The sequence below is a fragment of the Entelurus aequoreus genome, linkage group LG10 (genome assembly GCF_033978785.1).
Source record: "Entelurus aequoreus isolate RoL-2023_Sb linkage group LG10, RoL_Eaeq_v1.1, whole genome shotgun sequence".
NCBI lineage: Eukaryota > Metazoa > Chordata > Actinopteri > Syngnathiformes > Syngnathidae > Entelurus > Entelurus aequoreus.
Genome location: NC_084740.1, coordinates 5,828,208 through 5,844,912, shown reverse-complemented (window position 1 = coordinate 5,844,912; position 16,705 = coordinate 5,828,208). Strand labels below are relative to the sequence as shown.

Below are 16,705 nucleotides of genomic sequence, written 5' to 3'. Positions count from 1 at the left end.
CATCCCTTTTCAGAGGTGGAATCTCCAACATTTAGGTTAGTTAAGCAATAACGTTAGAGCTAAGCTAATTGATACTGGGCTAAACAGTAACAGCAACATTACATGTTTGTTTATGTTTGCAGGGATATGGTGAAAACTCTCAACCCAAAATACATACCACCTTCCAGGGACTACCTGTCAAACACATTGATCCCGGCATGGTACAAGAAGAATCGGAATCGAGAATAGTCAGGAATCGGAATCGGAATCGGACGAATTCAAACGATACCCCACCCTATATATGGTGTATTGTTACATGGCCTAAACATATCCAGATATCAATAAAAGGCCATATCGCCCAGCCCTACATTGATGTATACTAGAAATTAGCCAAGAAGGTAGTCCTGTCGCACACAACATTGTGTGTGCACACTCATGGGTTTGTATGAGCGTGTTAGTGATTTCCCCTGCCCTGAAGTATACCAACGTTTCATTTTTATAGTGATGTCCCTTGAGAAGATACAATGGTAAATGTGAGAAGGTGTTTTTTTAGGGGGGCTCACCTCAACGTTCCCAAAGTCAACAGTCTCATAGTGGAAATGGGCGCAGTCTTCCAGGCGGGGAAAGTGACCTCTGGGGAACGTCAGCCTGAAAACAAAAGCACAATAGCGTCACCTCATCGATATTCCACACATTGATGCTGTGATGACGAAAAGCGACATGGAAGAGAACACAAAAACGAAAGGCACTACAGAGGCCGAGGGGGCCTGAAATGATCATGCCAAACATTTTATAGCTCTTCGTCTCACTGGCCTGGATAAGTGACCTGGTTTACCGCCCATAATAGCAGGGAGCACCTACTTCTTCACGTTCTTGACCTTCATGCTCGCTGTGCTGACGCAGGACCTCAGTAGGGGCTCGGCCGCACGCTCTGTGATGTCATTGCTCCTTACCTGCCCAAACAGTGGAAGCACACATTAGACCTACACTGCAAAAACTGAAATCTAAGTAAGATGAAATATCTCAAATAAGGCTGATATTTGCTTATTTTCTGTCTGATAAGATAATTCTTCTCACTAAGCAGATTTTATGTTAGAGTGTTTTATTTGCTTTATGGGTTTTGGTCCTAAATGATCTCAGTAAGATATTACAGCTTGTTGCTGAGATGTTATGACCTATATCAGTGTTTCCCATAAACTGCCAAGATACCTGTGGCGGTGGGGGCGGGGCTATGGGCGTGGTCACCGTGACATCGAGTAATTTGCATAATTTACTACAATGATATGATTTTCTCTAAAAAGGCTAAAAAAATGTATACTTACTAATTAATAATAACAGTTTTGTTTTAAACGTCCATCCATCCATCCATCCATTTTACAACACTTTATGTACATATTTATATACAGATTTGAACAATAAGTTATTCACTGAAATATATTTATTAATTGTGGTTCTTACAAAAAATATATCTTATAAAATATAAAAGCTAAAATGTCTCAAAGCTCTGCCCCTTTAATTAGTGCATACTAAATAATTTAACTTTAGCCTACTACTACAACCATATTATTTACCAGCAACATAAAGTGAAACAGAGGCAGAGGTGTCCTGCCACAGTCAGTAACAAATAAACAGAAAACAGTAGTGGTGGTAGATAGACACAGAGCTTCATCAAACATCTGATCCACTGAACAAAGAGCTCCAAAAATCTTGAACTTTAGACTGCCATCAGTTTTACTCCCTACACTTAACCATGTGTTTCCTACTGCCTGCAGACTTTGCACCCTTTGTTATATACACATGTTGTTTTTCTAATATAAATACATTTAATAAAGTAAAATACAAATAAGGCAACAAGAGAAGTATCCCACACTTCTCTTTTGTAAAGTAAATCTGAACAGCCGATACGGGCATCTACATCAACTATATGATTTGCCTGAGAAGCTGGACAGGACAAAAAAAAAATTGTTTTTTTAATTTTTATTTTTTTTTAAATTTAATTTTGTTTTATTTGTGGCGGACGTAATTCTTTCGTGGCGGGCCGCCACAAATAAATGAATGTGTGGGAAACCCTGTATATTGCGTAAAACATGCTTGAAACTAGAATATCAACTGTTGCATCAACACTCACAAGTATAAAACTACTTTTTTAAAGTAATAATTTCTTACTTCAAGCATGAAAAAAGAAATCATGATGCCGAGCGCATATCATTCTGTCAAGATAATGGCACTAGCATTTACTTCATTTCAGAATATTTTTCAACATATTGAGCAAAAAGGTCTCCCTTTTTTTTTTCTACCAACACTTGTTATTAGTGAGAATATACTTATTTTAAGGTATTTTTGGGTTCATTCAGGTTAGCTAATTTGACTTGTTTTGGAAAGTCTTGACAAGCCAAATTTTCTTGTTCTATTGGCAGATAATTTTGCTTAGTTCAAATAAAATACCCCTCATTTTTGTATTTTTTCCCCTTATTTTTGAACACTGACTTTTTGCAGTGTAGCGCTTATGTTGACCATCTAATAAAGATAACGTCTGCATACAAGTTATGTTAATGTCATCAAAGGATGTGAATGCACCCTTTGTCTGTGGGTTTGTTTGCCAATTAGCACAACTACACTATGTAAACATTAGTAAGGACCCAGCCATTACACACCTGTCAGTCCAGTCCTCATGTCTATGAACCACAAAGTTGTGTAGCCTACAAAATAACACACAGACGGACTAACAAACCAACACAGAGCTCTACACTTTTTTTCGTACTGATAATACAGTAATATATTTTCTCTTTTCAGCATTTGACTAACAATTACCACCTTTTGAATTAAAACTGATACTTACACTGTACACTTGTAGTTGAGATAATTTGTGTTTAAATGTCAAGCGGTTATGTTTCACCGGGAGTTAACTGGCTGTTAGCAATACTGTTAATTGTATTATGTGTTCATGTACTGTACTCCTTCGGTCAGAATAATTGTATCTAAGTTAACACAAAACTTTGTGTTTCAATGAGTTCCCGGCGAGCAGACAAAAGCCGTCTTTAATCCTACCAAGCAGAAGGCTTGTAAAACTCCACTGTGTAGGATGGGAAGCAACATGAAGGTGTTCTGTTTCTTTCACGTATTGTAATCAACAGAAAGATATTGTCTTGAGACGAGATCTACAAAGCGAAGAGGAAGCAGGACCAGACTCCCCTCCAGGCACCGCTTCTTTGAACTGTTTTACGATCTTTTCTTTGAACTGTTGTAACCAAAGGTGATGGCTGTTTACGACCCCCGTGCCTTAGAAACAGCTGTTGCCATGTAATCAGGGAAAGTCCACATAAAAGAGGAGGCGTACAATCTTTCGCCAAAGCGTGGTGAGACTGTGCAAGAGTACAGCCCGGACGTCTCTCCTCAATTGAGCCAAATTTAATTCTGTCTCTGTTTAATTCCTTGTTTCTTGTCTTGTTTAATAGATGTCATCAGTGTTTGAACCTGATACCTTCTTTATTGTCATAGTCTACACTGCTGACTGCAGAAGTGGTTGCTCACATTGTCACTTTTTAAAAGGTTCCTTTATCAGTTCAAACTTGGCTTTATGACACTGTGGTCTACCGATTGTTTGCATGGGGTTATGTCACATGTCTACAGCATGTTTTTGACAATTATGACATTAAATATACAATTTTAAAGAAGTATATTTATACACCAAGTAAAACATATTTAACCTAGGCATAAAGATATGCTCAACCAGCAGGATCGTTTCCACAGTGACGTCCATAGAGCCAATAAAGTGCAATATAGTATTGCCATAACATGTGACCACACCTTTTATATCGCAGCCTAGATCTCACTTTAATGACACATCGATGACATTGCTAATTACACACAGCATCATGTGGTGGTGACTGCATGTCTTAAATCACCATTTCGCAATGATTGTAGCTACAGTATGTGTGAGTGTACAAACACACACACACACACACACACACACACAATAGAGGTTGGAATCTTTGGGCACCTCACGATTAGATTACGATTAAGGTGCAACGATTCGATTACAAATCGATTATTGATCCATCTCTAATTTATGTAAATTCATGCGGTTTTAAATCTATTTTTGTTTCACTCCATAAGAGTTTATCACTTGCAACTTTTAAAAACGGTGATTTTGTAATATGAAACAGTTAAATAATTCCCATCACATTTATTAAATTACTGGAAATGTGTGCAAAACTGGAACATAAGTGTCCTATAATAAAGGAGCTGGTTGAATCTCTCAGTGAGGAGGCTCGCTGCAGTCAGCCAAAAATTTAGAACTGTCTGCATTACTTTATTTACAATAAATGCATCGATTATCGACGTTTGCTAATCGATTTTATAATCGCTCATGTCCGAATTGTGATGCATCTAAAAATCAATTATTTTTTCCACCTCTGATATACACGTATACGCATATACACATACATGTGTGTGCGTGTGTGTGTGTGTATATAATACACACACACACATATTTATATGTATATATACATATATATGTAAATATATTCATACACATAGTCATACACACTTATATACACATACACACATTTAAAAAAATAAATAAATATATACATACATAGATACATTCACATACATATATGTATGCACACACATATGTATATACACAATTATACACACGTGTGTGTATGTATGTGTGTATATATATATATATACACACATTTATACAAACAATTAAGCATGTATACATATATACATGTATATATATATACACACATATATATACATATATACACACACATTTATAAACATACACACATATACACACATATATAGACATACATATATACACAAATATATACATATGTATATATATATATATATATATATATATATATATATATATATATATATATATATATATATATATATATATATATACATACATATATATATATATACACACATATACATAAATATATACATATATAGATATACCGTATTTTTCAGACTATAAAGCGCACTTAAAATCTTTAAATTTTCTCAAAAATGGACAGTTCTCCTTATAACCCGGTGTGCTTAGTGTATGGCATAATTCTGGTTGTGCTTATCGACCTCGAAACTATTATATTTCGTACATTGTGTAATGATAAGTGTGACCAGTAGATGGCAGTCACACATAAGATATACGCCAGTAAACAACACCAAAACTTTAAATGTTCCATTGAGAATATAGAACATTACACACGGCGCTCAAAAATCTGTCAAAATGTTTTAAGTACGACTCCGGTAAGCTATGAAGCCACACCGCTTGATGGATTGTCGGCGCATTAAACATACAAGTATTATTATGGTGTGTGTATAAGGACCGCAAAATGGCACCTATTAGCAGACATTATCTGGCGTTTTGTTTCGCAATATTATGCAAAACCAACTTTTCTTACCTTTTGGTACCTGCTGATCTGTATTTGGGATCTGCATAAGTCCTGAAAATTTGCACGAGTCCGCCGTAGTTGATAAGCTTCTTCTTTTTCCTCTATCTTCTTGTTATGGGACATTCATCCTCCGCTGTTGCCATTACTAATATAAAGTAGTGTAAAGTTCTTACTTATATCTGTCAGTAGACTAGCTATCAAAGCGCTAAAAACTGTAGTGGGTTTACATAATTCACCTAAGGAACTTTAGTTATTAGAGAGTTCCGGTCGGACGAATTTTCACGGGACACATTTCCGGCCTTGTTGTTGCACTAGTGAGCCACGGATGAGGAGATGCTGCTCCGTAATTGATTGAAGTAAAGTCTGAATGTCATTAAAACAGTTAGCGCCATCTTTTGACACTTCTTCCACTCCCGTCCTTGCACGCTACACCGCTACAACAAAGATGACGGGGAGAAGACGCTGGCGAAGGTGAGCCACGTAAATAAGACCCGCCCACAAAACGGCGCACCCTGAAGAGACTGTCAGAAAGCGACTTGAAGATGATGTGTAAAACATCATCTATGCAACATTTTGACCAAAGAACCACCATCACATGTTATGTGCAGTGAAACCCAAAGGTATTTTGGGAGGTCACTTAAACATCCGAAGCCTAGTTCCCAAGTGTGATGAAATCAGATTATTACTGTCGGAGTCTAATCTTGATTTTCTATGCATTAGTGAAACGTGGCTGCATGATAGCATTTTAACCAGCATAATCAGTGTTCCGGGATATAAATGTTTTAGAAGGGACCGAACTGTGGGAAGGGGAGGGGGTGTACTGATATATGTCAAGGACTCACTTAATGCAAAGGAAATTCCCCTGACTGCTGATGTATCTACTGAATGTTTATGTATTAATGTCACACTATCACAAAATATGCAATTCAATGTATTGGTGGTATACAGCCCTCCATCTGCATGCGTTGGAACGCTATGCGAAGACTTAGATGTACTGTTTAAGAATTTTAAGAATAACAGTGAAGTACTTGTCTTCGGAGACTTTAACTTAAACTGGCTAGACAAACACTGCAGAAAAAAACTAAAAGACCTCACATCTAAACATGACTTTAGTCAGAAGATAGAAACCCCCACACGTATCACTAAAAACACTCAGACACTAATTGATTTAATCTTCACAAACAAGCCTGACAGAATCGTAAAAACGTACAATCTAGTCACCGGCTTGTCAGACCATAATCTGACATTAGCTGCAAGAAAACTCACAAAGACACGTCTGACAAGGTTTAAAAATCAAGATCAGAAAACTTTTAAACTTGAGATCCCTCGCCAATCAACAACTGCTTTTGAAAACGAATTAAAGGGTATTAATTGGGACGAGCTCCAACAACATGACCAAGTACACGCCTGTTGTAATCAGCTAATGTCTACTATCGGACGCATTATTGATAAATTTATTAGAAAGCGAAAAAAATCCCACAGAAAATTTCAATTACCATGGATTAATGATGATATCCGGAAATTAATGAAAAAGAGAGATTATGCCTTAAAAACTTTTGTCAAAACTCGTAGTGACACTGATTTGAAAATATTTAAAGGCTTGCGTAATCAAGTAGTTAAACAGCTCAGAATGTCCCAATCAAACTACTACATCCACATGCTATTAGAGGCCAAAGGAAATGGCAAAATGATCTGGAAACTACTACACAGCCTATTAAACCCAGAGGGTAACACCACCCAAACCCAATATAAACTTAAAGTAGGAGACAAAATCATTACTGATTGTACACAAGTCTCAAATGAGTTCAATAAATTCTTTATAGAATCTGTCAAAAACCTTTCCTCTGGTTTCTCTTGTAGGACTAATGATGATCAAACAACAGACATACCTAATGAACAAGACAGCTCATTTCAGCTCAAGGAGGTTAGTCAGACAACTGTCCTAAATGTCATACATGACCTAAACACCACATACTCAAAGGATATTTATAACCTAGACACAGCTTTTCTTAAAAAATATAGCGGCATCCTTATACAGCCTCTTACCCATCTTATTAATATTTCCATTAAAACTGGGCAATTCCCAGATGGATGGAAAACTGCACAGGTAATACCACTTTTAAAATCTGGTGATGCTGGAATGACATCTAACTATAGACCTATCAGCCTTCTTCCAGTTTTATCTAAAGTCCTGGAGAAGATTGTTTCGGAACAACTAATGCACCACCTTGAGACAAATCACTATTTGACTCCCCTACAATTCGGATTCAGACATAACCATTCTACAGAATCTGCCACTTGTTTTTTAACTGAAAGGATCAAACATTCTCTTGACAAAGGACAGGTGGTCGGTGCAGTATTTCTAGACTTAAAAAAAGCATTTGATACAGTCAATCATGACATTTTAATTTCAAAACTAACTAAATTCAATTTATCCAAACAGTCATTGTCCTGGTTTGAGTCATATCTAAAGGGCCGTGAACAATGTGTCACCATTAATAATGTGAGATCTTCCTTCCGCAAAATAGAAACAGGGATACCTCAGGGTAGTGTCTTGGGACCTATACTATTCAGTCTATACATCAATGACCTACCAGATGTATGCACAGATATAGATTTACAGATGTATGCGGATGACACAGTGGTATATACATCAGGTAAGACCTGTACTCTAGTTGCTGAGAAGTTAAATGCTCAATTAGACAAAATAGCATCTTGGCTGGAGTCATCCTGTTTAACCCTAAACACTAAAAAGACTAACTCTGTCTGCTTCTCCATAAAAAAGCTACCTCAAACAAACCTGAATATAAAAATTAATGAGGAGGTCATTGAACAAGTACCTGAAGTCAAATATTTGGGCATAATCATAGACTATCAGCTGAATTTTAAAAGTCACATTAAGAAAATGTGTAAAACCCTGAAGGCAAACCTAGGCTGTTTTAAGATTATAAGACACTGCTTAACTCTTAGCTGTGCTTTTACTTTTATGAATGCAATGATTCTGTCACACATATCTTATGGCTTAACCACATGGTCCCAGGCACACCAGTCATCAATCAAGACCATTGAGTGTCTTTATAACCGCACCTTGAAAGTTCTAGACAAGAAGAGTATACGATATCATCATTGCCAAATTTTAACCAAATACAATATTTTAAGTTTTACCAATTTTATTTTGTTACACACAGTCAAACTGGTTTTTAAATGCTTGTATAACTCTGCTCCCCAATTGCTCTGCAAGGCAATTACAAGACTGCAAAGTGGTACCAGATCTACCACCCGAGCAGTGTCAAAAGGCAACTGTTGTGTTCCATTCCGTAGAACATCTTTTGCCCAGACTGCCTTTTCAATAAAAGGACCACAACTATGGAACTCTTTACCGGACACTTTGAAAAGTATACCTGCACTTGTCACTTTCAAAAAACAAACAAAATTATGGCTAGTTGAGCAACAATCGTGTTCCCATGTTTAGTTTTTACTCATTTTTACTAATTGGTTTTTATCTAGTCTGCACTTTGTCTGTGTTATTATTATTATCATTGGCTTTTATCTAGTTTGCACTTTGTCTGTGTTATTACTATTATCATTATTATCAACTCACTCTATTTTTTATTTCCTATTTTAATGATGTTGGATCTGTGTTGTTGTTGTTGTTGTTGTTGTTGTTGTTGTTGGGGACAAGTGTTGTAAATTAGCTTTGGCTACAAACACTGTGATGCATGCATCGGATAACTGTTCAGATGTCTATGTTTTTGTATCTGTCCCTATTTCAAATAAACCTCTATAATAATAATAATAATGTAGACCACAAGATAGTGTTTTACATTTAGAAAAAAATAATAAAAATGACTCCTTTAATCCGGTGCGCCTTTTGAATGGTAAAAAAAACCTGAATAGACCCGCTTATCAGCAGTGCGCCATATGGTCCGAAAATACGGTATATGTATATATATTGACTTATATATACATATACAGTATATACATACAGTATACATGTGTGTGTGTGTGTGTGTGTGTTTACCTGTATCTCCTGTGGTTGTCTCTCATCTGCAGGACTGCTGCCGGTAGCTTGAGGTAAGACATCGCCTTTGTTCAAGTGACTGAATGGTGCCACGTCTCTGCAGTAAAACAAAAGATGCACATGAAAGACTTCAAATTAAGAAAGACATTTTTCTTTGCCTGCCTGAAGGGACGCTCAGTAAGCAAAATTGTACAATAACTACTTCTTAACCAGCTTCCACCCCGAGAAAAAAATTTATGAAATTGTGGTGCAAGTCCAGGACATTTTTTCCACTTAATGCTAACATTGCAAGGATAAATAATAGTTTACCTATCCATCCATCCATACATCCATTTTCTACCGCTTGTCCCGTTCGGGGTCGTGGGGGTGCTGGAGGCTATCTTAGTTGCATTCGGGCGGATATTTATGAAAATTATAATTTAAAATACATATATAAGTAATAAGTATGAAGGTGTACGATGCTCTATAGTCCCCCATGCATGTAAAATCTTCGATATAAGCTCCATTAGTAAGCAGTCCTCCAACAGCGCAATTTCTTGTCCAAAGCTGGGCTGCCAGTTACCATCTAAATGTCCACCAATGAGCACACATTTGATATTTTCTTGTATTCAAGTGGAGTCAAAACTAAATAAAACATGGTGGGTTATAGGCTACTATAGGACTCAATGCACAACAGCTAAGCACACAAGCTATAAGTACGTAATTAGTGTTCTTAATTGAACAATATTGTCAATATAAAAAAACGTATCAAATACAAACCCCGTTTCCATATGAGTTGGGAAATTGTGTTAGATGTAAATATAAACGGAATACAATGATTTGTAAATGATGTTCAACCCATATTCAGTTGAATATGCTACAAAGACAACATATTTGATGTTCAAACTGATAAACATTTTTTTTTGTGCAAATAATCATTAACTTTAGAATTTGATGCCAGCAACACGTGACAAAGAAGTTGGGAAAGGTGGCAATAAATACTGATAAAGTTGAGGAATGCTCATCAAACACTTATTTGGAACATCCCACAGGTGAGCAGGCTAATTGGGAACAGGTGGGTGCCATGATTGGGTATAAAAGTAGATTCCATGAAATGCTCAGTCATTCACAAACAAGGATGGGGCGAGGGTCACCACTTTGTCAACAAATGCGTGAGCCAATTGTTGAACAGTTTAAGAAAAACCTTTCTCAAGCAGCTATTGCAAGGAATTTAGGGATTTCACCATCTACGCTCCGTAATATCATCAAAGGCTTCAGAGAATCTGGAGAAATCACTGCACGTAAGCAGCTAAGCCCGTGACCTTCCATCCCTCAGGCTGTACTGCATCAACAAGCGACATCAGTGAGTAAAGGATATCACCACATGGGCTCAGGAACACTTCAGAAACCCACTGTCAGTAACTACAGTTGGTCGCTACATCTGTAAGTGCAAGTTAAAACTCTCCTATGCAAGGTGAAAGCCATTTATCAACAACACCCAGAAACGCCGTCGGCTTCGCTGGGCCTGAGCTCATCTAAGATGGACTGATACAAAGTGGAAAAGTGTTTTGTGGTCTGACGAGTCCACATTTAAAATTGTTTTTGGAAACTGTGGACGTCGTGTCCTCCGGACCAAAGAGGAAAAGAACCATCTAGATTGTTCTAGGCGCAAAGTTGAAAAGCCAGCATGTGTGATGGTATGGGGCTGTATTAGTGCCCAAGACATGGGTAATTTACACATCTGTGAAGGCGCCATTAATGCTGAAAGGTACATACAGCTTTTGGAGCAACATATGTTGCCATCCAAGCAACGTTACCATGGACGCCCCTGCTTATTTCAGCAAGACAATGCCAAGCCACGTGTTCCATCAACGTGGCTTCATAGTAAAAGAGTGCGGGTACTAGACTGGCCTGCCTGTAGTCCAGAACTGTCTCCCATTGAAAATGTGTGGCGCATTATGAAGCCTAAAATACCACAACGGAGACCCCCGGACTGTTGAACAACTTAAGCTGTACATTCAGATAAGGAACCCATTGAGATCAAGATCTCTTTCACAAGGGTGACCTGGCCAAGAGGTCAACAGCACGTCACAGGGCAGTTTCAAAAAAGTAATACGTTAAGACTAGGGATGTCCGATAATATCGGACTGCCGATATTATCGGCCGATAAATGCTTCAAAATGTAATATCGGAAATTATCGGTATCGGTTTCAAAAAGTAAAATGTATGACTTTTTAAAAGGCCGCTGTGTACACGGACGTAGGGAGAAGTACAGAGCGCCAATAAACCTTAAAGGCACTGCCTTTGCGTGCCGGCCCAATCACATAATATCTACGGCTTTTCACACACACAAGTGAATGCAAGGCATACTTGGTCAACAGCCATACAGGTCACACTGAGGGTGCCCGTATAAACAACTTTAACACTGTTACAAATATGCGCCACACCGTGAACCCACACCAAACAAGAATGACAAACACATTTCGGGAGAACATCCGCACCGTAACACAACATAAACACAACAGAACACCCACAACCCCTTGCAGCACTAACTCTTCCGGGACGCTACAATATACACCCCCCGCTACCTACTACCCCCTAACTCACCACCCCCCAACCCCGCCCACCTCAACCTCCTCTTGCTCTCTCAGGGAGAGCATGTCCCAAATTCCAAGCTGCTGTTTTGAGGCATGTTAAAAAAAATAATGCACTTTGTGACTTCAATAATAAATATGGCAGTGCCATGTTGGCATTTTTTTCCATAACTTGAGTTGATTTATTTTGGAAAACCTTGTTACATTGTTTAATGCATCCAGTGGGGCATCACAACAAAATTAGGCATAATAATGTGTTCATCCCACCACTGTATATATCGGTATCGTTGATATCGGAATCGGTAATTAAGAGTTGGACAATGTCGGAATATCGGATATCGGCAAAAAAGCCATTATCGGACATCTCTAGTTAAGACATACATTTTAAAATGCATAAAAGAGAACTGTAAAACAATAACGATTTTAAAAACACAGGCACTGTGCAAACGTCTCTTGCTGTCTGTACCTCAGGATAGAACGGAAGGCTCCAAATGATATGGAAATGATAAAAGAAGCATTTCAAAATAGGTTACATGCTGTATGCTGTAACATATTACCGTATTTTCCGGACCATAGGGTGCACCGGATTATAAGGCGCACTGCAGATGAGCGGGTCTAGTCAGGTCTTTTTTCATACAAAAGGCGCACCGGATTATAAGGCGCATTAAAGGGGTCATATTATGATTTGTTTCTAAATGTAAAAGACTTCCTTGTGGTCTACATAACATGTGATGGTGGTTCTTTGGTCAAAATGTTGCATAGATAATGTTTTACACATCATCTTCAAGTCGCTTTCTGACAGTCTCTTCAGGATGCGCCGTTTTGTGGGCGGGTCTTATTTACGTGGCTCACCTTCGCCAGCGTCTTCTCCCCGTCATCTTTGTTGTAGCGGTGTAGCGTGCAAGGACGGGAGTGGAAGAAGTGTCAAAAGATGGCGCTAACTGTTTTAATGACATTCAGACTTTACTTCAATCAATAACGGAGCAGCATCTCCTCATCCTCCGTGGCTCACTAGTGCAACAACGAGGCCGGAAATGTGTCCCGTGAAAAAACGTCCGACCGGAACTCTCTAACAACTAAAGTTCCTTTGGTAAATAATGTAAACTCACTACACCGGTATGTTTTAGCGCTTTCATGGCGAGTTTACTGACAGATATAAGTAAGAACTTTACACTACTTTATATTAGAAATGGCAACAGTGGAGGATGAATGTCACATAACAAGAAGATAGAGAAACAGAAGAAGCTTATCAACTACGGCGTCAGCCCTAAGGTTCGGAAATTTTCAGGACTTATGCAGATCCCAAATACAGATCAGCAGGTACCAGATTGTAAAAAAAAAAGTTGCTTTTGCATAATATTGCGATACAAAACGCCAGCTAACATGTCTTACCTTATACGCACACCATAATAATACTCGTATGTTGAAGCACAGTACAATCCATCAAACGGTGTGGCTTCATAGCTTACCAAAGTCCTACTAAAAAGTGTTAAAAGATTTTTGAGCGCCGTGTGTAATGTTCTATACTTTTAATGCAACATATAAATTGTCCGTGTTGTTTACCTGAGTCATATCGCAGTCTACACGTATCTCTTATGTGTGACTGCCATCTACCGGTCACATTTATCATTTCACAATGTACCAAATAAAATAGCTTCGAGGTTGGTAAGCACAACCAAAATGATTCCGTACATAAGGCGTTACTGTCGAGTTTTGAGAAAATTAAAGGATTTTAAGTGCGCCTTATAGTCCGAAAGATACAGTAGATAATTTCCGGTTGTATTATTTTATTACAACTATTAATAATCTACTTGCTAATTTACTGTTAATATCTAAATCATGTCATAAGACGTGATAACCAACATTACCACCAGGACATGAGAAAAGGAGAGGATTTTTATGGCTTTTAGTGTGTGCGGATCGTAGCAAAGCTTACCTATTGAGAAGGATCATGAAAAGCAGCCCACCCACAAGGCAGTGCACTACAAAATCCTGACTCAAAACGTGACGAAAAGAGGGTGAGGTCGTGAATGCACTCAACTTTTATGAGCAACAAAAAGATGTGACTGGGAAAGGCCCTCGGCTTTGTCAGCGTTAGTCAGGTTGATAAGATCAGTCCCATGACATTGCTAGGTCAACAGTAACGCCAAAGAAACAAATATGTTGCCATTAAGCATTTCCTCTAAATGGCCATTCAAAAACATGCATTTGTTTGCACCTCACCCCTCAAGGACATGACTACTTCCTGGTTCCCCCCGGGGTCCTGAGGCAGCGTTCTCGATCACCGCGGCAACCACGCAGCCCGCCTCCATGATGCTGTTGTTCTGCAACCGCACGCTGCCTAAAACGTGAGTGGGAGGGGAAGAAGAGGGGTGGGCGAAAAGAGGATGGTGAGTGAGAAAAAAGTGCGATGCATGGAGCCCGCCAGGCGTGAGCTAACATGAGTGTGTGGCGTTGTCAGACTGTAGTGTGTGATGTCATGCTACGGTGCTGCGAGCTGTGATGATGCAAATCAGGCTGCATAGTCGCGGGGGAGGGGTCTGTTAAACCAGCAAACCAGTCCTTGTAGTATTAGAGGCAAGGGAAATTCTAACATTGTATTATTTAGTTTAAGGGTTTTCAATGTTTTTCAGGCCAAATACCCCCAGAGTGATTTAGAGATGTAGCACACTGCAAAAACTGAAATCTAAGTAAGATGAATTATCTTTTAAATAAGGGTGATTGTAAGATAATTCTTCTCACTAAGCAGATTTTATGTTAGAGTGTTTTACTTGTTTTAAGGGTTTTGGTCCTGAATGATCTCAGTAAGATATTACAGCTTGTTGCTGAGATGTTATGACCTCCTTGAATTCCTTGAATCCCTTCTAAGTCTATCTGATAGCTCAGTCACAGCTCTTTTTATACCAAATATGTGTTATATGTGTTTTATGTCGCACGTTTGCACCAAGAAAAATTCCTAGTTTGTGAACCCGTTCTCAAACAATGGCAATAAAACTATTCTGATTCTGATTCTGATTCTATATTGAGTAAAACATGCTTGAAAGTAGAATATCAACTGTTGTCATCAACACTCACAAGTATAAAACTACATTTTTAAAGTAATAATTTCTTATTTCAAGCATAAAAAAAAAAATCATGACTTTGACACAATTGTGTGTCATAATTAAAACAGATGACAGCCAAATGGACTTTGCTGTTTTATTTTCAATGAAACAATAGAAAATAAGTACTCATATAGTAGTACAGTTGGCACAGTACAGTAAACTGACAGTTAATATTTAAACATTTAACATTTCTAACAATTTTGAACAGAAAAGGTTCATGCACATTCAGATAAATTCTTCAAAATTACAATTAAAAAATTTTTGGCCGGGGGCCGGGATGTACGTATATATGCGCAATAATTGACTGAAAGAGCACGCACTTGGCGCGATGATGTCATGTTGTCGATGGAAAAATGCATTTTTAGACCATGTCACGACGTGGTTTTCGCTTACTGCGGGGTCGTTCTCCCAGGAAGGCAAACGGACGACTCCGGACAGGACTTGCAGGTAGGAACATGATTTAATTTTAAGAAACAATCAACGAGGTACAAAACAGAAAACAACCCGAAGACAAGCGTGCCTATCGCACGCGGAAGCTAAGGCAAAAACTTAGGACATGAAACTATAGACATGAACCTCACGAAACTGTGGCATGAAACAAACACGAAACTGTGGCATGAAGCAACTAGCATTAACTATGGCATAGAACAAACACGAAACTGTGGCATGAAACCAATAATGACGCCAGCATGACTTGACTGGCAAAGGCAGGCTTAAATAGTCCTCTGATTAGAAGCAGGTGCGGGTCCCGAACACCGGAGGCAGGTGAAAATCATAAGTAGCCATGGTAACTAAAACAAACTCAGGTATCAAACAGGAACTAAAAGAGTCCAAAACTAACAGAACATAACAAAAACATGATCCGGACCACGGATCATGACAGACCATATGATTTGCCTGAGCGGCTAGGAGACCCCGAGAGTAACAAGCGGTTGCCTTGTTGTCTTTCCATTAAGAACAATAAATTAGTTTTTAGTATAAGTTTGCTGGTTTCAAGAAATGTAATGCCGAGCGCATATCATTATGTCAAGATAATGGCACTAGCATTTACTTCATTTAAGAATATTTTTCAACCTATTGAGCAAAAAGGCCTCTTTTGTTTTTTCTACCAAGAAAAGTGCACTTGTTATTAGTGAGAATATACTTATTTTAAGGTATGTTTTGGGTTCATTGAGGTTAGCTAATTTTACTTGTTTTGGAAAGTCTTGACAAGCCAAATGTTCTTGTTCTATTGGCAGATAATTTTGCTTAGTTCAAATAAAATACCCCTAATTTTTTTTTTTTTTTTCTTGTTTTTGAACACTGACTTTTTGCAGTGCAGGCACCCCCAACAGTATCTTGTATAAAATTGTGTTTTAAATGAAACTGGTCCAGTGGTCCTAAAGATACCTTGTTAACCAGCACTTTCTGAAGTGGAGGCTAGGCTTATCCTTCTTGTGCTTTTTTATTTGTTTTATAAAACGATCAATATTTCCTCTCGGCCAATCACGAATAAAGTGAGCATTATTGACTATAAGACGTCTTCTGCCTCCATTTATATGTTCAACAGTGTGTTGAAACAATGTCAGTGTGCATTTAAAGATGTTTGTTTGTATACAAAAATTGTGGGAGCAT

General features: G+C 38.2%; 1 protein-coding gene across 1 annotated transcript in view; it reads right to left on the bottom strand.

Moving 5' to 3' along the window:
• arhgap32a (Rho GTPase activating protein 32a) overlaps positions 1-16,705 on the bottom strand; it is a 114,261-nt gene that overhangs the window by 62,988 nt on the left and 34,568 nt on the right. The window contains 4 exon segments of the mRNA XM_062059907.1: positions 543-627; positions 841-932; positions 9,415-9,511; positions 14,211-14,324. Coding sequence (XP_061915891.1) covers positions 543-627; positions 841-932; positions 9,415-9,511; positions 14,211-14,299 — 363 coding nt within the window. The 5' untranslated portion in view covers positions 14,300-14,324.